We start from the raw sequence: 22,500 nt of genomic DNA on the forward strand, positions 1-22,500 counted from the left end.
CTTTAAATTTTTTGGTCTTATAGAAACCCCCCACTCCCCAGGAAATTCCAATCCCTTCTGTGGGGGGAGTATGCATATTTTCTGGAACTGAACAATTTACATGTACAGTAAGCAACAGGCATCATTTTGATAGTGAAGTCCCATGTATACATGTAACTCTTGATTATTTTGAGATTTTATCTTTATTATGTCATCGATGCAATAATATTTTGATTCCTGCTCCAGTGGGAGGAGGGGGGGGGGGGGGAACTCTTCTCTATGTGCTATATATAGCTATGTGCAGCCCCAAAGGGTATGGTTAATTATTCAGCCGTTTTGGTCATAAATACTCTAGGGTAAGGCTTTTGCCCTCTAGTCTTTAATTTGTTATGTTTTTTAGGATAAGCTACCTCAATTTTCATCATTATCGATAAGACCATCAACAAAAGTCCTTCAAAACTTATGTTTAGGGCAACTGTAGCAGTCGCAACAGTCATAAATGGGGTAGGGAAAATTGCAGATTATGTTCATAAATAGGTTAAAGGTTCAACTTTTGTGAAGAGGGTGGCACTGACCCCCATCCAATTTTTCTGGGATGTACCAAACACATTTTCTTAGCAGTTACTATAGTCTTGCTTTATTAAATCAAAATAGTACTTGCTGCTAGGTACTTTATAAAAGTTTAACCCCTCCAGAAGCCTTCACAAAGTACATGTAATATCAGGTGCTAACAATAATTTTTTTTTTTGTAGCTGATTAAAATTAAGTATTAAATTGTACTGAACTGGTGCGGATTTAATATACATTATATTTTGTCACACTTACGTAGTTCACACTTATTTTAAGACTACTCAGCAGCAACTAGTACCTCTTGTATGACCATGCAGTAACAGTATATTCCAAGAAAAAAAAATACATGTATATGTATTACTATCCTGCCTGGAAGAGTGTGTAGAGACAGCACACAGTGCAGTGTCCTACTGTATGTCTTTTGTTAGGTATAATAATCTTAAATTTAGAAGACTTGTATTGATCTTTTAGAATTCACAAAAAAGTTGATATCTTGACAACTTTCCTTTAGCTGTGTCACTTCATGATAAATTAGCAGTTTGGTATGTTGTAGCATAGAACTTTAATTAAGTTATCGCACTGGTATCACAGAAGTCATGGGTTGGAATCCAGTTCACACCTAATTTTTTTTCAGGCTATAATTTCACCTTTGCTTAAATCATCCAGTCCCCCAGGAAAGTTATGAAATTTATTGTCCAAGTAAACTACTGAACCATGGCTCCAGTGGGGACAGTGCTATTACGATGCAATTTGCAGATGTGCTACATAATATGAGCTTGACAGTTTTGTTACCATGGCAACAGACTGCATTTCAGACCTTCCCTGATATTCTAGGCTTTTCTGGCCACCTTTGGAGTTCCATTTTGATATTTGCCAATGGTGCTTCATCTCCATGATTCAGCAAGCCTATTAAATAGTAAGGTTGAAGTCATGGCCTTGATTAATGTTTTTCAAGCTGAAAATCACTGCATTATTGAAATTGGGTTAGAGGGGACTGGAAAAGATTGAGTTGCCAATTGGGAACATATTTTTCATAGCCATATTAATGTGTTGCCTGTAGAACTATAACTGGCTACCAAGTTTCAATGATCTCTGCTGTATGATATGGTCTGCACTTGATGTAATATTGGGTTTGGTGTATGACATCATCAGTCCTCTCATTTGCATATATTTTACACATTTTAAACTTAAATATGTCCAGAACTAATGCAGATATTTGCAAAGGTAAACAGTGCTTTTTGTAATCTATAGTGCAATTCTATTTGATATGATAGTAGCATGCCAAATCATTGAGTTGAATTTATGCTGCTGACATTTACATGTACTGTAAGGTGTTGAAGAGAATTTTGGAGGGGAATTTGGTGTGTTTATTGAATTGCCAGAGGTTGGCTGGTTGGTTTTGTTATTGCTTTGTCATTATATTCCATGTATTTTTTTTTAAAGCAGAGTGGTTGGTAGCAAAAGCAAAACTGGCAATATTCTCTAAAGTCTAAAGTCATGTTTTTAGGTTTTTGTGGTTAATCTATTAGTAGCTGCACTGTCTTAAATTACAACAGAGAAGATGTGATATTAATTATGTAAGTTATACTTTGGTATCGTTCGTACCAAAATTATAGTAATTTTCTGGTTCAATACATGTTTGCCTCTGCATTAATTTGATTAAACTACTGTAGTTTATTTTTTAATCGAATTTAATTCTGTCAAAAGGGAGGTGGAAATCTAAGAGCAATAGTAAACTAGACCAACAAATATACGGAAATCTGCCACCATTGCTTTCGTGGCTGGGTGGAGATGAATCTAAGTCAGACCAAAATTGGAAAAAAAATTACTGATTTAATGTGATTATGGAAATGTTGGAGGGTTGAAATGGGATCGTGGCTATGGGAGAGTAGGAATCGGGACTGAGGGGGTGGGTGCTTGTGAATTTTAGAACCTCTCTGAAAGTGAAAACAAACTGTAGGTTTGAAAAGTTTAAAGCGGAAGTAAAAATTATACTTTAATATATCTTGTTTATTAAGGTGGTAAATGAGCAAATACCCACTTACAGTGAATCATTGAAAGAATGACATAATTTATATTTGTCTTTTATTAGGTGGTTACTTCCTGGCATATGCACCCCACACAGGCATACAATGCTATGATTTAGATGATGCAACCTGCTTTCCCATGTTTAACATACATGTAAGAGTGTCAGTGGACCAGGGTACAAGTGTGATTTCTCTACTGATAATGAGAATAATAAAGATGCAAAGCCACTCTGATGTGATTAATTTAATTACTCCATAACAGTTAAGTGAACCAGTTAAACCAAAGGTTGCACTCTGTAAGATCAGGTGTACAAAAATTCAATAGAAAATTTCACTACATCAATTTTATTAATTAAGTAAACTTCTCTGCAAAATATATTTGGTATGTTGTTGTACTGGTAAGAATATATTTTGGAAATTTTTTATGGGAAATGTTTCCATTTAAAAATGTAGCTCAGATGCCACAACTATAATTCTCATTTCTGTGGTGTTTTCTTTTGTGGTAAATTGTGAAAACAAAATAATTATGTTGACCTACAAGTAAGTTAAAAAAATATAAAAGTAGTAGCTCTTCTGAAAAAAAAAAAAGTTAATTTGTTGTTGTTTCTTCCTGTTCATTTTTTCCTTGAACATATTTATTTTCCTAATAAGTAGTTTAGCTAGCCATAAAAGTGGTTTGTTGTCTCTGAGACCATTTCCAAGATAAAAAAGTGATTTGTATATAAAATTTGAATTTTTTTGGGGGGGGGGGGGGTGGGGACCTTTTCAGAATTTCCCTAAAAAGATCACAAGGTACAAGGGAAGGAGCACAAATAGAATTTTAAGTGTTAAAACATATGTTTTCATTATCAGTCTGGGCTCTCTGTGAAGCTGCAAAGTATACTTGAGGATAATGTTATACCCATTTTAATTCAAAATACAAATGGAAACTTGCATTGACAATCACTTAATCTCTTGGCACTGTTTTGTTTTTTAATAATTGCCTTTTTTCACAATACAACAATTTGAACATCTTTGTTATGCAAGCTGGTGGGGGGGGGGGGGTATTCTACAAAATTTTAAATTGAAAGGCCTTATCTCAAGGTCCATTACCCCTTACCCTTTTGTATACGTTTGTACCGTTTTGATAGAAATGGCACCTCTTTTGTCGACCTTACATTGCAAAAGGGTAAATGTATCCCTTTAAAAAACCTTTTTAAGAATACTGCATCCCTTTTCTATTCCCTTGGAAAGAGGTTAATAAACAATATTATAGAATCTCTTCATTCTGGCTGAGAGAGTAAATGAGAGCTTTTCAACAACATTTTAGAACCAGAAGAATGGAATCCCTAGAAAACAGATTTTCCTACCCTTTCATACACCTCAACTTGTGAAATCCCTATCATTTTATACCTGAAGCCTGAAAAAGGTACTCATCTTGAGCTGAGCCTCCCCATGTAGGTCATTACAGAGAGCCTTCCCACATACACTATTCAGGAACTCTTGACAAGTACTGTAAGTAGTGATGAAGCTGGCTTCAAGACTGGTCTGAGCAAGCTTCACTTTTTTAGCACAAACTTGTTGCTCTCTGTCAATTTCTAGTATGAAACCTTTTCTTTGCTGATCTGGTCCAAGTTCGCAGACACTAGCATCACTCTCACGACACTGACTCTATCAATGTCACTCACAGTCTGATTCTTCAGTTTCACTGCACCATGCTTCATCATCACTCATCATTGTTAGACATGAGTTCATTAGCTTGTAAAATTTACCAGCCTGTGTAGCTATTGCCTGTTCCCAGACTTCCTTTTATGGCTAGATGTAGGGGCATGAAATTTCACTACTGTTTATGAACAATTTGTTTAGATGGCATATTGAAAGAGTGATGAATTACTGGAAATTGTCAGTATTGTTAGTGTTCTCTCATCCCTTAAGGATTGAAATATCTTGATGTAAGATTATATGAGTAATAACGAAGAGGCAAGATTTGCTGTTACTCCGAGTTTCGTGCTTACGCACTCATCAGACAGTATTTAATGATAAGCATTCCTATCAACTAGATATATATACACGGTATTAAACAATAGGCTAATTGCTGGACTAGTTGCATTACAATAAGTGATAGTTATACTGGAAAACAATAGGTGTGAAGACAGAAATTACGGGGACGAGTATAAACTGCGTGGGTGCAGTACAATATAAAGAAAGTGTCAAGCGTTCTTCAAGTAGAATTTGTTCTCGTGCCGGCATTTAGAAATAAGTTCTGATCTTTTGTTTAGTAGATTGTCATTGCTATGTTTGATAATCATTAGTTTTTCTGTGAGGCAGAGGTCGCATCGTTTGGAAATGTTGTTGTAGGGTCTTGCACGGCTAATAATTGACCATTTGATGTTGAAGTCTTGTTTTTTGTCGTGTAGTTGCCAGATGTATTTAGAAAGCTCGGTGCTGTTGATGTGTTTTCTGTGTTTAAATGTGGATTTGTGCTGCGAGAATCTCTGTTTGAATGTTCCTTCTGTCAGTCCAATGTAGTTCTTGGTTGTGTTGTTAGTTGTAACTTGTGCGTTGTAGATTACACTGGAAGTCAGGCATTTGTTGTCTAGCGGGCATTGGTCTTTTTTGCGGCAGTTGCATTGCTCTCCGGTGATTGCGTTGGCGTTGTTGTCGGCGTTTGTTATTTTCATGTTGTGTTTGTTGATTACTGTTTTCATGTTGTCCATGCAACTGTAGCTGACTTTGACGTTGTTTTTGTTGAAGAGGCTGTGGTATTTATGTTGGTTCGGAAAGTGCTTAGATATGAGCTTCAGGAATGTTCTACCGATGTTTGTCTTTACGTTTTTACTAAATGGAGGGTTGTACCATATAATGTTTCTTTGTCTGTTGCGTCGGGGGCGTGTTGGTTGATTGTCTTCGTTGTAAATTAGTGTTTCAGAGTATCCGCTGGCTTTCAAAGCAGTTTCGTAGATTGGTTTGGCCTTGTTGAATTCGTGTTCGTTGCATGAGTTGGCGGAAATACGGCGATTGATGGATGCTGGAAGTTGCTTTATTATGTTAGGTGGGTGGTTAGACTTTGTGTTGATGTACTGCGGCTCGTCGTTAGGCTTTCTGTAGGGGCAGTAGGTACCTTTTGTAAGATCGAAGGTGACGTCCAGGTAGTTAACAATTTTCATGTTAGTCTGTATGGTAATGTTAAGTCCATATGTCTTGAAGCGTCTTGTTATGTCCTTCCTTGTACGGTCTGCTTGAGGTCCGGAGATGTTTTTGAAGATGGCAAGTCCGTCGTCTCTGTAAAGCCCGATGTTGTCTATCCCGTATATGTTACACAGGTCGTCGAGAATGAATAAGCCTACGAGCTCGCATACTTCGGCTCCGTCGAAGCTGCCCATAGTAACGTCAAAAGAACTGTTGTTTTTCTTGATCCAGGCGGTGTTACTGTCAAAGAGAAGGGATTTTCTTGAATGCATAATAATATCGATGTCGCGGTCCGTAATGGAAGTGAATTGTTTGGCGAAGTTGATTGCGTCTGTAAGAAGTTTCTCAGTAATGGAAGGGTAGAAGTTCTCAATGTCAAATACGGCGAAGGTATGTTGATCTTTGTGTTGTATAGAGGAGAACCAGTTGATGACGGATGATGAGTTTTTCCATTGGTTAAGGCCAGTCTTCTGTCTCACAGTCGTGTTAATGTTCGCGAGGATTTCTTTACTGATACGTCCAATCTCACTTTTTGCAGGATTAATGAGCCTACATGTAGGTTTGTTCTGGAAGTTGTCTTTATGGTCTTTGAGTGTTATAAAAGCCTGTCGTTCAGCCATGCGTTCCGCGCGGTCGTCAATGTTCAGATTAGTAGCAATGACTTGAGCTTCTTTGTTAATAGCAGTAATCGTATTAGAATTTGCTTTCTTGTACGTCGATGTGATATTGTCCTTGAGAAGCTTGTCGTGCGAAGCTTTGTCTACTTCGTAGTAGTTGGTTGTTTTGTCAGCAGGTATGAATGTTTTTGTGGAGTTGTTTATTTTCCTAATGTCTTGTTGTAGATGGTCTTGGAAGTCATCTCGTATTTGCCTGAATTCAATGTTCTTGATCATTTCGTACACGTCAGTTTCAAAGTTGTTTAGGTCTTCGTTCTGAGGAGGGCATTTTCATGATTTAAAACCAAAGTTGTTGTTGTCAATGTTGTCGTCGTCGTTGTTGTGGTCTGTGTTATTCTTATCTTTATTCTGTTCGAAGAAGAAGGCTTTCCAACGCATACGCTTCAGAACGAAGACCTAAACAACTTTGAAACTGACGTGTACGAAATGATCAAGAACATTGAATTCAGGCAAATACGAGATGACTTCCAAGACCATCTACAACAAGACATTAGGAAAATAAACAACTCCACAAAAACATTCATACCTGCTGACAAAACAACCAACTACTACGAAGTAGACAAAGCTTCGCACGACAAGCTTCTCAAGGACAATATCACATCGACGTACAAGAAAGCAAATTCTAATACGATTACTGCTATTAACAAAGAAGCTCAAGTCATTGCTACTAATCTGAACATTGACGACCGCGCGGAACGCATGGCTGAACGACAGGCTTTTATAACACTCAAAGACCATAAAGACAACTTCCAGAACAAACCTACATGTAGGCTCATTAATCCTGCAAAAAGTGAGATTGGACGTATCAGTAAAGAAATCCTCGCGAACATTAACACGACTGTGAGACAGAAGACTGGCCTTAACCAATGGAAAAACTCATCATCCGTCATCAACTGGTTCTCCTCTATACAACACAAAGATCAACATACCTTCGCCGTATTTGACATTGAGAACTTCTACCCTTCCATTACTGAGAAACTTCTTACAGACGCAATCAACTTCGCCAAACAATTCACTTCCATTACGGACCGCGACATCGATATTATTATGCATTCAAGAAAATCCCTTCTCTTTGACAGTAACACCGCCTGGATCAAGAAAAACAACAGTTCTTTTGACGTTACTATGGGCAGCTTCGACGGAGCCGAAGTATGCGAGCTCGTAGGCTTATTCATTCTCGACGACCTGTGTAACATATACGGGATAGACAACATCGGGCTTTACAGAGACGACGGACTTGCCATCTTCAAAAACATCTCCGGACCTCAAGCAGACCGTACAAGGAAGGACATAACAAGACGCTTCAAGACATATGGACTTAACATTACCATACAGACTAACATGAAAATTGTTAACTACCTGGACGTCACCTTCGATCTTACAAAAGGTACCTACTGCCCCTACAGAAAGCCTAACGACGAGCCGCAGTACATCAACACAAAGTCTAACCACCCACCTAACATAATAAAGCAACTTCCAGCATCCATCAATCGCCGTATTTCCGCCAACTCATGCAACGAACACGAATTCAACAAGGCCAAACCAATCTACGAAACTGCTTTGAAAGCCAGCGGATACTCTGAAACACTAATTTACAACGAAGACAATCAACCAACACGCCCCCGACGCAACAGACAAAGAAACATTATATGGTACAACCCTCCATTTAGTAAAAACGTAAAGACAAACATCGGTAGAACATTCCTGAAGCTCATATCTAAGCACTTTCCGAACCAACATAAATACCACAGCCTCTTCAACAAAAACAACGTCAAAGTCAGCTACAGTTGCATGGACAACATGAAAACAGTAATCAACAAACACAACATGAAAATAACAAACGCCGACAACAACGCCAACGCAATCACCGGAGAGCAATGCAACTGCCGCAAAAAAGACCAATGCCCGCTAGACAACAAATGCCTGACTTCCAGTGTAATCTACAACGCACAAGTTACAACTAACAACACAACCAAGAACTACATTGGACTGACAGAAGGAACATTCAAACAGAGATTCTCGCAGCACAAATCCACATTTAAACACAGAAAACACATCAACAGCACCGAGCTTTCTAAATACATCTGGCAACTACACGACAAAAAACAAGACTTCAACATCAAATGGTCAATTATTAGCCGTGCAAGACCCTACAACAACATTTCCAAACGATGCGACCTCTGCCTCACAGAAAAACTAATGATTATCAAACATAACAATGACAATCTACTAAACAAAAGATCAGAACTTATTTCTAAATGCCGGCACGAGAACAAATTCTACTTGAAGAACGCTTGACACTTTCTTTATATTGTACTGCACCCACGCAGTTTATACTCGTCCCCGTAATTTCTGTCTTCACACCTATTGTTTTCCAGTATAACTATCACTTATTGTAATGCAACTAGTCCAGCAATTAGCCTATTGTTTAATACCGTGTATATATATCTAGTTGATAGGAATGCTTATCATTAAATACTGTCTGATGAGTGCGTAAGCACGAAACTCGGAGTAACAGCAAATCTTGCCTCTTCGTTATTACTCATATACTCAGCTCTACACTATATGTGTATTGAGCACTATTTTAATGGGATCTGCTACTTCCTCATATGGTTGATGTAAGATTACATAGAGAAAGCACACTGAAATATAATGCACAATTTTTTAGTATCCTTTCAAAATGGGTTGCCAATATGACAGGGATTAATAAATAAGGAACTTGGTCTGCAAACAGGGCAAATGATAGGGTTTGAAGAACTAACAGGTTCATGCTTGACCTCAGTGGTGGGGGGGGGGGGGGGGTATTGGAACTTAGCGTTGGTGACGTTTAAACTGTTGAAACGGAAAAATAAATTTGATTATAAATGAGAAAAAACCACGACATGCCCAAATTACTTAATCGCCGTTAAAACTAATCCTCTTGCTTTTTTTAAGGGGTTCACGGCCTGCCTGTAACGAAGCGTTTATCAATTAAGGGATTGCTTAGGGAAAACATATCTTGTTTACGGTTGTTAACCAATCGTAACATATTTTATGGCATCAGTTTGAGTCATGAGCAAACACATGAGTTTGTGTTAGTGTCGATCGGCAAGAAAGTTCTGCAAAGCGCGTTATGTGTGTGGGTCTATTCTTGCAGTGATACGATTAACAGCACTCAAGTACTCTCGAGTGTTGGCAACTGTAAATTTTAAAAAATGCGCTTCTGTTAATAAGGTTCCCCCATGTCTAGAAACCTGTCATTGTGCATTTTTCTTAGTGTGATGCCCACCTAAGAGAATAGGATATTTGAATTGAGTGCAACTTACCTAGAATACATTATTTCCACACAAACGATGACTCCTGTGGAATTCAGCGAGGAAGAAATGGCGACATTTCGGAAAAAACACGCCTTCAAAACAGCGTGCTTTTGAATAAATAATTACTCTTTCCTTCAAACAAACTGATATGACGAGGAAGAAGACAAAATTTTGTTTATCGTGGCCAAATAAAACGTTAAAAATATCCGGCCGATTGCAAAATATTGCCATTGTACTTACTGAGAGAACGATTATGCCATATTCAAATTTGATTTTGCCGCTCAGAGCTCTTTTTTACCGGATGTGACGTCATTTTTTGTTGGATGATTCAGATACACAAAAAGTGCCAGGCGTCGCACAGTGTTCTCCCCCGCCCCTGGACGGAACTCAAACTATGCACACTGATACAACTTTTAATTTCAAACAATCCTGTGTTTTTTGTTTTGATTTCTTGATTTTAACGGTTTTTGGTGGGAAAGTCAAGGCACGGCGATAAAAGCAAATTTTCATTTCTCTGTTATGGCAGACTGAAGAAGTACACAGTGATTCTGAAAGGACTCGTTGACATAAAGTCATGCGAAAAAAAAAAATATATGGAAAACGCTCAATCCGCCTGGAAAACATGAGGCTTGGAAGTTTGAATTTTCCGCAATTTTGTTACAGAACATTTACGAAATTCAGAAGTTTTCCTACGGTGCAGCTTCAAGCCCTCTGCTGGCCCGCAGTGAACCAAGATAATCGCATCTGACCTATTATACTAATAAACACAAAATAAAATCTATCTTTATTCGAACTAAAAGGAAAAGAAAAAGAAAAAAGGCGTGAAACACACGTCTATTGGAAAACAACTTCCTCTAATTTATAATTTTGAGCAAATAACATATGACTCAAAAGGTAGAAATCAGAGGATGCTTTCCACGCCACGCTTCTCGCTCGTCGATTGGACACTAAAAAACAAATAAAACTACTAAGGTGACCAGGCACTGCCTGCGAACGCGTCATCTAGCCAAATCGCTTTCACTGGATTAGAATGGTGTTTGACAGTTTTTAGTGAATTCGATGCCTTCGCCTTGAGAAACATTCAAATGGGACAACAACAACAAAACAAACGAACAAAAAAAAAAAAACAAATTTAAAAGACAAAACAAAACAAAATACTCCGCAAAGAGATTGACACTCCAACAAACGACCAAATGTATGGAAGAAAACGGTTTTAGTAGTGCTGATTTGATTTGTTGTTGGATTCCACAGCACCTTGTGCCAAACTCGCCCCACCAGCTCATGGCAGTAGATCAGGAGAAGACTTCAGACATGGGGCCTCCCTGGTGTTTTATTGCTCTTTTGGCTATACAAGGGTTGGTGCCTCTCCCATCACGTGCAATGATGGTAACTGGAACAATCCAGCTCCAGTCTGCAAAGGTTAGACAAAACAAGTTTTGGGTTGATTGTACAAAAGAATAAAAATCTGAAACAACTAAAAACGTCGAAAGTTGATAGAGTTTTCGGTTGAACAGGTATTTGCCCACGACCGAGAACCCCAAACAGAGGAAGATTGCATGGGAATAAGGTTCGATTTATCGACGGAGATGAAGTTACATATTCCTGCGACAGCAACCATGACTTGTTTGGAAACGACAGAATACGCTGCGTTGGAAAGAATTGGGATTCCAGTATACCAGTTTGTAAAGGTGAGCTTGTTCTTGAGAGATCGTTAAAATTTGATCATATTTGTATATACTGTATTTGTATAGTGTATGAGATAAAGACAAACTTTTTCCCACCCTTGAAAAAATACTGCTCGGACACTTAAATTAAACTACGGATCTAAAATGTGTATTTTAAGTTTTAGAATGCTGCGACACTTCAGTATGTGATTTTAATCAAGCAATTCTATTTTCATTTGACTTTTGCAAAAGCTCGCGAAATCATCCCAAAAAAGTTAATGGATTAATTCGTGTATTTTTGTATTTTTTGTATGTTTTGTATGTTTTTTATTTTTCTATTTTTTTTTAGTTATTTATTTTTTTGCGTTTTCAAATATATTATTTTTGTTTTAGAAATATTACCAATAAGAATTCCAAATTTACGAGCTTACATCTTGTTCATTTGTGATACGGACGATAACCCTTTTCACGGTATACAGTCGACTCCCGATAACTCGAACCTTCAGGGGAAATAGTAAAAGGTTCGATTGCGAGTTATCGCGAGTTCCAGTCATCGAGGGTAAAATTATATAGAAAATGGCCTGTAGGAAATGAAAATTACTTCGAGTTAGCGGGAGGTTCGAGTTAGCGAGGGTTCGAGTTATCGGGAGTCAACTGTACTTTTCTTATTTGCATTAAAATGTAATCCCACGCGGGTGAGATGAATTATCTGGCTGAGGCTAAAAAATTGCCAGAAATTGTCTCACATATATACTGGATTATATTTAATATGTAAATAAGAAAACGTAAGGTTTATTGCTTATATAAGGCAGTTTGTAGTTGTACCTTAGGTTTGCTACCGAAAGTTAAGAAAAAAAAAAATTAAACAACGCAAAAAGTATTCTGATAAGTCATTGTCAATTGAAGCTATCTTGTGGCAACTTTATTAAAGTATATTGTCTTGCTAGCTCGTTGCAGTTTTTCAAGAATACCCAGAGGAGGTTTATATGTGGAAGGCAGAAGTACGAAAAATGTCATGATCAAGCACGGTGAAAATATAACTTACGGCTGCCTACAAGATTACACGATGGTTGGATCTAAGACACAGGAATGCGACAATGGACGCTGGACCAGTGATGCTCCAGTTTGTAAAGGTCGGTTAATACGATCAATATCAGCAATATTGACCTTGAACTGGATACATATCTAAATTTTTATTACAGATATAACAAATGAACAGCTAAAATTATCAAAAGATTTTAGAAATTTAATTTAGTAAACGTTTTTCCACTAGGTTCGAAAACAAACAGTGCATTGCTACTTTTCCCGAGTTAATATTTATGGTAACTGCAAACTTCACGCAAACAGAGGAAATTACATAAATGTCAAAACCGAGCCCACGAAAGAACGAGGTTTCTTGTAGTGATCAGAGTAATATTGAAAAGGAGATAAGAACGTTATCGCTGCGCTCAATACCACTTGAGACATTTCTCTCACAGACACCAACTGTGGGGCCCTATGTACTGAAACGCGAGAAACAGAACCGAAAATCAAAAGTTTGATTGAATTTGTAACTTGGGGATTTAAAACTCCTTAGCGCAAAACGTTTAAGAGTCATTTAATAAAAGAATTTAATATGAAAATATATAATTTTACATAAAATTATTATATGGCAAGATAGACTTAAAATAAATCCGTGCGTTCTGATTGGACTGATTGGTATGTTGAATGTTTTGTTTCCGAAAGCCGACAAGTGCCATGTTATAAACTACTTACTAACCTAGCTTGCTCGAGAAGTACTTGCAAGAGTCCATCTTTTTTTTATTAGTATTATTTCTGGAGTCGACAGCACGAAACAATATATAGCTGATATAAAGGGACTTTGTCCAACAGTTCAAGCATTTGGATTGATGACCTCGGTAACCCAATTACAAACTCGTCGCACAGAAGATACTCGCTATAGACCAATCTAATCATGTCTATTTTTATTTTCTAGCTTTCTGCCTAAATCCTGGCGGTTTAGTTCACGGAAAAAAGATCGGTGCTGATTACAGGCACGGCAAAACAGTTTGGTATCGATGCGATGCAGAGTATACTCTCAAAGGCAACGACAAACTGACATGCAATGATGGAGGGTGGGACCTCGATCCCCCAGAATGTAAAGGTGAAAAAATGGCTGACAGTCTGTTTGCTTTATTAAGCCAAAACGTCGGTGAGCTTGGCTTTTGACATCATATCTTCCCCTAAGAGCAACAATTTAGGTGTTATGTTTTTTCTTCTCCAATTAATAGCTCCTTGCCCAGACCCTGGCATTCCCTATCGAGGAAACAGGATTGGTGAGGACTTTCGTCATGACAAAACAGTCACGTTCACGTGTCCTAGAGATTACCTTATGGAAGGTTTGCGAAGGATAAAGTGTTTAGACGGTCGGTGGAGCAATAGAAAGCCAAGTTGTAAGGGTAAGTTGTATACGCTATCTGAGAGTGTTAAAGGGGTTTTTTGTTTTTAAAACCAAAACCATTGAAGCCATACCCTTAGAAAAAACGATTGGGTTTTTTTATCCGACGGAACCAGGGGCGGGGCAGAAGACTCCTGAAATTTTCGTGTAGGCATCATCCAACAAAAAATGACGTCACATCCGGTTTAAACTGCGCTTCGCGGCTCGTTTCACAAAGCGAGAAAATGGCGTTTCGATTACTCACGATTTCCCTCTATTTGTAAACCATCAGTTTCGTTTCATTTTATATTGAGGATGGAAAGATGTTGCAGACACATTACTTCGACTTTTTAAGCAAAAATTTCGGGAAAAGAGAAAAGTTTATCATTGTTTTGAAGCAAAATAACGGAGAGCCTTTGGTCATCGTCGGGCGAATTTTACACATTTGAAAAACTGGTGTTGTTCCGACTTTTGGTTCTTGTTGTTCGTGATTTAGTGATAACAATAAGTGCAATAGCCTATAATGTTACCAACAACCTGGATGAAGTATTGCTGGCCATAGTTTGCACTGTGTACTACGGGAACATAATTAACAGAAGCCGTTTAGCTCCGAAAGTCGCTATCACCAGAGCTTTTGTTGCTCTTGGCTCACGTGTATTGGTAGAAGAGACAAGCTGGATCGCATGCTGAAGGTCAGTATCCCACATTCCCACATCTCTCATTGAAGGTTGTTGTTTTCAGTAAGATACAGTACATATATATTGGTACTTTGGGGTCATCAGTCTCTTTCTCTGGTGAGTGCTTTTAAAACGCCCAGTAAAAACTTGATTCACGGCATGGAAGCTTATGTCTCGCTGGATCGAAATTCGAGCAAGATTTTTAAGTTCTAGTCCTCTTTAAAAGTAATTAAATCAATTATTCAAATCCAGGCCATCAGGGGGAATCTGCCATTGAAGCTGCCCTAAGTTAAGGTCCTGTTTAAGGACCTTCCCCTTTGAAAATCGTGGGGGTGTTCTTTGAGGCAACACAGGTCCCATTTATATGGTCTCGGGTACCCGAGATAACCCTCCCCCTGAGCCAACTTTATCAAGTGTTTGTATGTGAAAATGTAGCCCCTGTAGGCCGAGTAAAAGTTGACCCTGCATGATTTTTTTTTTTTGACCCTGCATGATTATTCGTAACTCTTATTAAATAATCAAATGTGCAACTATTCCTCTTTGTTTAAGTTTCCCTCAGTCATTTGATCACAGTGGGTTTTGCTGAGTTAATTTTCTGTTCTTTGATACAAATTGCTGCTTTAAATCTTAAATCTAGACATTATGTGACACTCGCCATGCTGAGAGTTGTTCCAGTTAGGCGAGCCAAAGTGTTTACGTATACTCAAAGAAAAGTTGTTGGTTACTTTACCTGCCAAGGCAAGTCAACTCGCTCACCTGAATTGTCTCGCCCCCAAGTCTGGTTCGTGATCCTCGTGTAAACAGTTGGTTGAATTTTGCAAAGAAATAAGTGAAAAGTTAGGTCCGCCAGGGTAACTCGGGGAAAGGGTTGTCTCTGGCACACAAGAGCCATTCTATTTTATTTCCATTTTCCCTCTTCCTCTTCCAACTGATTATGCGAAATGTACTGTCCAAAATCTTTATGGGTACTGGTGTTTGAGAGTGTCATCTTTATCACTACTGTGGAATGTACCTCACCTTACAGCCACCCCCTTTAACACAGCCGCCTCGTTATTATGGCCACTCTATTCTGGCTCAAACAAAAGCTCAGTCAGTCATTTTCTTATTTGAAGAAGCTAGTCATAAAAGGGGATAAGTGACGATTTTGGTTGCTTTTCTTTTTTCTTGCTCCAAATTAGCTGAATTTTTGCATGTGGTCTTCAATGTAATAGAAAAACGTGTTGCTGTATTTTTGCCGCTGGTTTTTGCTTCGCTTTATAAAGACGCCGCTAGGAAAACCGAGTGGTTTTTTGCATACGCAATATCCTGAAAACGAAGCAAGGTTTAGCGCAAAAATTACGGGACATTGCTAAACATACCTAAACAAAACTCTATGCGAAATTTGGAGCGTTTTCGACAAAGTTCACTTTTGATTAAAATACCTAACGCCCTTTTCCCGCCGAGGCTGCAAATAAACGAAGCCGGGCCTTTGTTATGATAAACAGAGCCGATCCTTTGTTATAATAACCAAGCCAAGCCTTTGTTATAAGTCGAAGTCTCGCCTCGGTTTATCATAACAAAGGATCGGGCAAGTTTTTGCATTCCGACTAATTTCAAGTTTTCTAGTGCTTTCTTTTTTTTAGTGCTTTAATTGGCCATGCTTCCATATTTTACAATGTTTCAGTAGACAATCCGTGAATTTCTTTTATTAAAAAAAAAAATTAAAATTTTTTTAAAGTTTTTTACTTTTAAAAATGTTTTCTAATTTTATTTTTTAATTTTTTAAAGTGTTTTTTAAAAAGTTTTAAACACAAATTAAAAATTTTGATTTTGATGCGTATTATTTACTCATACGTAATGTGAACAAATTTATTTAACGATGCTGGTTACAACGCAAAGTTGCACAAAAATGCTTCGAAATGTTACTTTTGCTGTACAGATTGCATATTTTTGCATCAGAGCAAATAAAAGAAGAGCGAAGCAAAAAATGTTTCTGCTATTTTTAGCAACTTTTGCGCAACTCTCGTTACAAAAAGCAACTTTTGACTTCATTTTGAGCAACTTTTGGGCAACTTTTTGAGAAATTTCGTGCAACTTTTTTGGAAATCTCGAGCAACTTGTGGCGAGCCATACCCAATTCATACACTTTAATAATCAGCCTTTAGATAAAATTGCTTAATGAACTGGCAACCCTGTGTAACTACTTCCCCCACTACAAGGCAAGGCACATGGCAAAACGCAAGTCTGTTTTATATTTCCTTACCTCATTTGACATGGACACTTTTCCTAAAGGTGCATGCAGCACCAAACTGAACACTTCAAAAATACATGGTGGAATACAGAGCATGTACCTTAACAATGAACTATTGTTCATGCTGAACTCGAGATTACCATAACCTACTAAAATTAAATGTTAATTCTAAATCTACGATAAGTAATCTGTACCTTATTCATTCGAATCAATTCAAAGTCAGCCAACTTAGCTATTTAAAAACACCTAAATTTCACTTTCTGAAAACTGTAAATGGCAGTGTTGGAAAGCTAAGCTAAGCAGATGCAATAGATTTTGGAATCTTGATAGAATTAAATCAAAGGAGACGATGAATAAGTCGTGGATAGATTACGTTTGAATGGGTTTTGAAAATAATTAAATTTCTTTTGAAGTCAGTTTGTCGTGCGTCTGTCCTGTTATTGATCATGAATTAGATCAGATTAGGTTCCTTCTGTCAACAACAGGCTATGCAGTTTATTGGCTTTAATAAGCAATATTTTAAAGCAATTACGCGGCTTTGGCGCTGTTTATCGCGGCTTTGCTGCTCTCAGAGCGCTCAAATTGCTTAAAAAGCGTCAGGTAGGCAGGCTACGTGAAGAAGAACTGTTTTTTTTTGCGCAGTGGACCACACTAAATTATTTTCATACGAGATCTTGGGGAGGAGAATGGGGAGGGGTAAGGGGGGCGTGGTTTGTATTATTTTTGTTAACCAATCAGGACAGTTTAGCAAAGGAGCGTGTTGTCGTTTTCAAATTTCGCAAATATGGCTTCGAGAGTTTCTTCGTCGAGAAGGAAGAATATGGAGGGGAAGAATACTCAGTCCTCGAAGAAGGGTGCTCAGCATGGTAAGAAGGATGCAGAGGTTACAAATATAGATGTTCAAATGTCTGTTCCTAGCACTGGGCCTTCCAAGAACGATGTTGAACAGTGCACTGCCGCGTGTGCTGAACCTCCCAAGTCGAAGATTGAGCCTCGCTCTACTGAACAGGAAAGTCTAATTGGCTACGTACAAAATCTTTCGCCGTTGAAGCGTAATCGTAAGAATACTTTAGATTACGCTTCTATGACTTTGCAAACAGCAAGTGGCAATCGTGAGGTGTTATTGTACTCTCCACCTAAAAGGTCACTCCTCTTGGAGAGCGAGAAGAGTCGAAGACCGATCAAAGTGTCATGCTTGACTTGTACTCCCGACAGGAAGAAGTTAATCATAAACGATATGACAAAGGTTTCCTTTCCAGATAGTACGGAGTATTCCTTCCAATTTGAAGATGTGCGATTGGCTACTCCAGATCCGATGACGATTTTACAAGTTTTAAACGAAAGTGATGAGTGGAACTTGGTTACCGTGAAAGGCAAAGTTATGACCGTTAAAGACCCAGTTATCGTGGGAGAAAGGAAACTGAAACTAGCGGAGGCTGTCTTTGCAGATGCAAGTGGTAGTATTGTCTTGGATATTTGGGAAGCGATGATAGACACAATAAAAGAGGGAAACTGTTATTGTCTAAGCAATGTGCTAGTACGTATATGGTCAGGGAAAAAGAAGCTATCTACTTCATTTCGCACCACTGTTTCCTCGATCACAGATGAAACGGCGACTGTCAACATCAGTCCTGATTTAGCTGGAGGTGAGCAGCAAAGTATTGTGGTTGAGTCAGTTACTAGCGATGTCGAAATTTTTTCTATCGAGAAAGTAGAGAGATTTCTTAAGTGTTTAAATTGTAAGAAGAAAATTATTCAAGTAAGTTCCAGCTCAGTAGTGCATTGTGATAGATGTGGACATACAATGAAATCATTGAGGTGTTCAATCGGGTTTTGTGCAAGAGTCCTCGTCGATACTGATGAGGGAAGGCGTATAACGTTGAAATTGTTTGAAGATGTGTTACAGAAAGTCATTGGAGATGATCTTTGTCAATTAAATGAGAGTGAAGTGGCAACGAAACTACTTCTGTTTGACAATGTTCATGTTACGTACGATTCTTCAAGTGGAACTGTGTCTGAACTTAATACAATCAACTAATAAACTAGTTGGCAAGTAGAACTGCATGTGTTTTATTTACACTGAACCATTGAACTAATTGGTTTACTCGACAACGTTCATGTTAAGTTTGATGTTATAAGTTGTTTTCTCACATTTTGAATAAGTTAGCTACTGGATACGTTAAGTAATGTTCATGATAAGTTGTGTTGTTCCACATATTGAAATAGGTTATTTTCTCGCGGTTTCAGTGAACATATATTGATAATGTTCGTGTTAAGTTTGATTTGTTATATTTTGAAATAAATATTATATTTGATCTTTCATTGTTATTTAATACCAACTTCATTAAGTTTGTCACCTTCACAACTGCTTATTAACAACTACATGTACACATGATTGTGTACTTTATGGTAAATTCCTCCAGACAAATTGACTTCTGTGGTTAATTTTGTCCAGTTCGGTTTGAAAAACACAAGTCCACTTGTTATAAATAATGTCAATACTCAGCCCTATTTTTCTATTTTAGTGGCTATGGTTGTTGCTTTTAAATAATCGGTCTGCAGACTTTGAGTTTGTTTTCTGGTGGAGATATCAGTAGCACCATTTTGTGGTGATGTCTTCCCTAAAGAAGTTGTTGTTGAGTGGAAATGTTCATTTGCCAAATGGAATAGATGTGTCGTTGACAGCATCAAGCACATAGTTTGTACAACGTGGTCTTTTCATTGTTGGTCCACTAAAACTGACATCACATGAGTTCATAGTTGATTGCTTCGATGGGATGTGATATCTTAGTTTGGCAAGTTCTTTTGTTTGTTCCTCATTGATCTTATTGTCATCCTTTGCTGCAATGTGATGGTTATGACTGGGGCAGTATTGACTTCAAATGGTGTACACTGGTGCACCTGTAAAGATAGGGGTGTTGATTTATTGATATGAATGAATGAAATGAATAATAACAGTTAAAATGTAAAAGTCCTTTCCGAGTCTTACCTGAACGCAGATGATGGCGCCGTTGTGCTGATGGGTACCTGTAAGGGACTGGTACCACACCAGTGGTCCAGAAGGAAAATTTTTTGTAAACTAGTTCACCACTGACTGAGTAACAGGGTTGGCATGGTCAGCAAAAAGTCAGGGAAAATTATATCTTATTCAAGGTCAGGGAGAAGTCAGGAAGTTTCTAAATCCATGTTCAAAATCAGTTAAAAGTCAGGGAATTTTATCTTAAGGTTGCTGCAAATTATTTTTAGATTTTTTTGTGTAGTAAAGGCAATTTTCTTTTAAAAATTATCTGAGCTATCCTTATTTTTGTTGATTGATGGCCAGAATAGTCATCCTGTAGGGTCACTGAAAATTGCTTTACAACCGGTGAAAAGTCGGATTTTTGTTGTCTCGGTGGGTGGCAATCCTGGAGTAAGCAATACAATAATGGTAAATGAGATGCAAATAATATGTGATGTTGGTTTTACATATTTTTAAATATGGATACTTTCATCTTCATAGTGTAACAAATACTGATTTTATACTAAGCAAACAAATATTGGCTTGTGATCACTATAATAGGACTCGAGAACACCGGCAGTTAGCACATGATTTGGTATATTGGTATAGATATGGTCAATTTGTGTATGATAATCTGTAGTAAACTGACTTATCAGTTGTTTGTAGGTTCTTTGTTGTAATAAGCATTTTGTTAATGCCCTTTGTTCTGATGAAACTTCCAACAAATTAACATTGAAGTCACCTAGTATCACAGTAGGTGTATCTGCATCAGGAATTATTGTATCAAGGAGATGATTTATAGTTTCAATTAATTTTTGTTGGTTAGCTTTGCTTTTTGACCTATAGATGCCTACTATATGTAAGTTTGGAACTGGATCATTAAGTACACATACAGTTAGTTCTATATTGTTAAAGTTAGATCTGAATGGTGTAGTTACACAATCTATATTGGATTTAATATACATAGCCATTCCATAACTACTTCTGACATTACTATCTGGGTTAAAGTCATTTCTAAAAAGTTTGAAATTAGCCATTTCATAGGTTGTATTGCAATCAGAAGGGCATAAACGTGTTTCAACAAAGATATTAACCTCAGCTGCTTGAACATTGTAGTCACATGCAACATCATCAAAATGAAGATGAAGAGATCGAACATTATGAAACAGTAGTTTCATTCTAGAAGACTGGTTGTATGAAAGTGGTATAGAAGGGAGTAAACATTGCTGTCTAAGTCTGGACATTTCTTCTTGAACTTTTTGACTAACACAGATTTTTTTTTCATTTAGGTTGATTATATGTAGTGTTGAACAATTTTTTACTCTACTTAAAGCAACATAATGCATGTGCTCTCTGGTTGATGATGGTAAATCAAGTACTGCTTCATTAAGTGTGTCACCTTGGCAATGATGGATAGTCTTAGCTGCTGCTGGCCGTAAAGGATATTGTCTACGAAGTATCTGGCATTGATGTCGCTTTGAAATCTTGAATTGTCTAGTTATCTCTAAAATTGGTGTCCAGGTTCTATCCACATTTTTGTTAAATAAATGTGCAAATTCATTGCGATGGTTTTGACCTATGCTAGCTTCTGGGAAAGATACCCAGATGATACTTGGCCTAGTGGAGTCTTTAACTCTGTAGTCTATCTTCTCTATGACACACTCAGCACCATTTGTCATACCATCAGTTACATTGACATTTGTTGTCAAGTCATATTTTGCTCCCACAGCAACTAAACAACATTAAATAAGCCCATAGTTTTAGTGTGATCATCTGGAATTTTTTCTTTGACTTTGTTTTTTAGGTCATCAGACATATCTCCAACAACTATGTCAATACATTTAATTTGAGCTTTTTGAGTATGTGCAGTTTGATACATTGCATTGTTGTGATCATTTACTTGTGCATTTGTTGAGTATAGATGTGTTTTATTGATGGGATAATTTTTCTCACCAGGTTTAATTTTTACAATTCTTTCTTTAAGGACCTTAATATCATTTTGGTTATGTTTTCCTTCTCTAAGTCTGTTTAATAGTTCTGCAAAGTCCTTGTCATCTTTTTGTCTCATGATTTCCCTGAGTTCAAACAAGGTAAAATACTCCTTCCAAATGTTGGTTGCTAAAGCACTGTAAGAATCATTGGTATTTTCAAAGATCCATTTATCAAATACTGGTTTTAATTGGAATAAGTCTCCAACTGTTATCAAGCTCAGATTTCCAAATGGTGACTTGTTTCCCATTATTTGCTGCAGTCGTAAGTTAAGAAAGTTGAACATTCCATTGCCTACCATTGAAATCTCATCAATAAATATAACTTTCAGTTTTCTTAACTGTGCTCATATTGTATTAAGTCTATCTGTATCAAGTGTGCAGTATTGAAATCCCCTGTTGGCAGGTATTTTAAAAGCAGAGTGAAGTGTGTTTCCCTTGATGTTAAATGCTGCTTTGCCCGTGGGAGCAACTTTCAGTACTTTTGCTTCATCTGGATTTTCACCTGGGACACTATTTAAATATCTTGTGAGTGCTTCATAGAGAGCACTAGTGACAGTACTTTTACCAACTCCAGCACCTCCACTTAAGAATAATCTGAGTGGGTCATCATTAGTTTTAATAGAGTGTAAAACATGGTAAAAGAATTCTTTCTGTCTTTTGTTTAGTGAGCGAACAAGCTGTCGATAATCACTATCATGTAGGCGATTTTGTATAAGTTCTTCATCATCATTATTCCTTGGTAAAATATTCATATCCTGAAATAGATCATACTGACTGTGTTGTTTGTTGGTACCTGGATCAAAACAT

At 37.5% G+C, this 22,500-nt stretch overlaps 3 protein-coding genes across 3 annotated transcripts in view; 2 read left to right on the forward strand and 1 right to left on the reverse strand.

The window, feature by feature from the left end:
* Window positions 1-22,500, forward strand: part of LOC145464333 (CUB and sushi domain-containing protein 3-like) — an 89,542-nt gene that overhangs the window by 13,833 nt on the left and 53,209 nt on the right. The window lies entirely within an intron of this gene.
* Window positions 10,340-16,104, forward strand: LOC145484948 (complement receptor type 2-like). The gene is made up of 7 exons (XM_081463570.1): window positions 10,340-10,352; window positions 10,969-11,136; window positions 11,232-11,405; window positions 12,329-12,514; window positions 13,357-13,524; window positions 13,652-13,759; window positions 16,097-16,104. Exons 1-7 carry the CDS (start codon window positions 10,340-10,342, stop codon window positions 16,102-16,104), a joined length of 825 nt encoding a protein of 274 aa, XP_081319696.1.
* LOC145462506 (uncharacterized) overlaps window positions 18,987-22,500 on the reverse strand; it is an 8,549-nt gene continuing 5,035 nt past the window's right edge. The window contains exon 1 of the mRNA XM_081446071.1: window positions 18,987-22,500. This exon is cut by the window's right edge and continues 5,035 nt beyond it. Within this exon, the coding sequence (XP_081302197.1) occupies window positions 22,038-22,500 (463 nt within the window). The 3' untranslated portion in view covers window positions 18,987-22,037.

This window comes from Orbicella franksi, chromosome 1, assembly GCF_964199315.1.
Source record: "Orbicella franksi chromosome 1, jaOrbFran1.1, whole genome shotgun sequence".
Taxonomy (NCBI): Eukaryota; Metazoa; Cnidaria; class Anthozoa; order Scleractinia; family Merulinidae; genus Orbicella; species Orbicella franksi.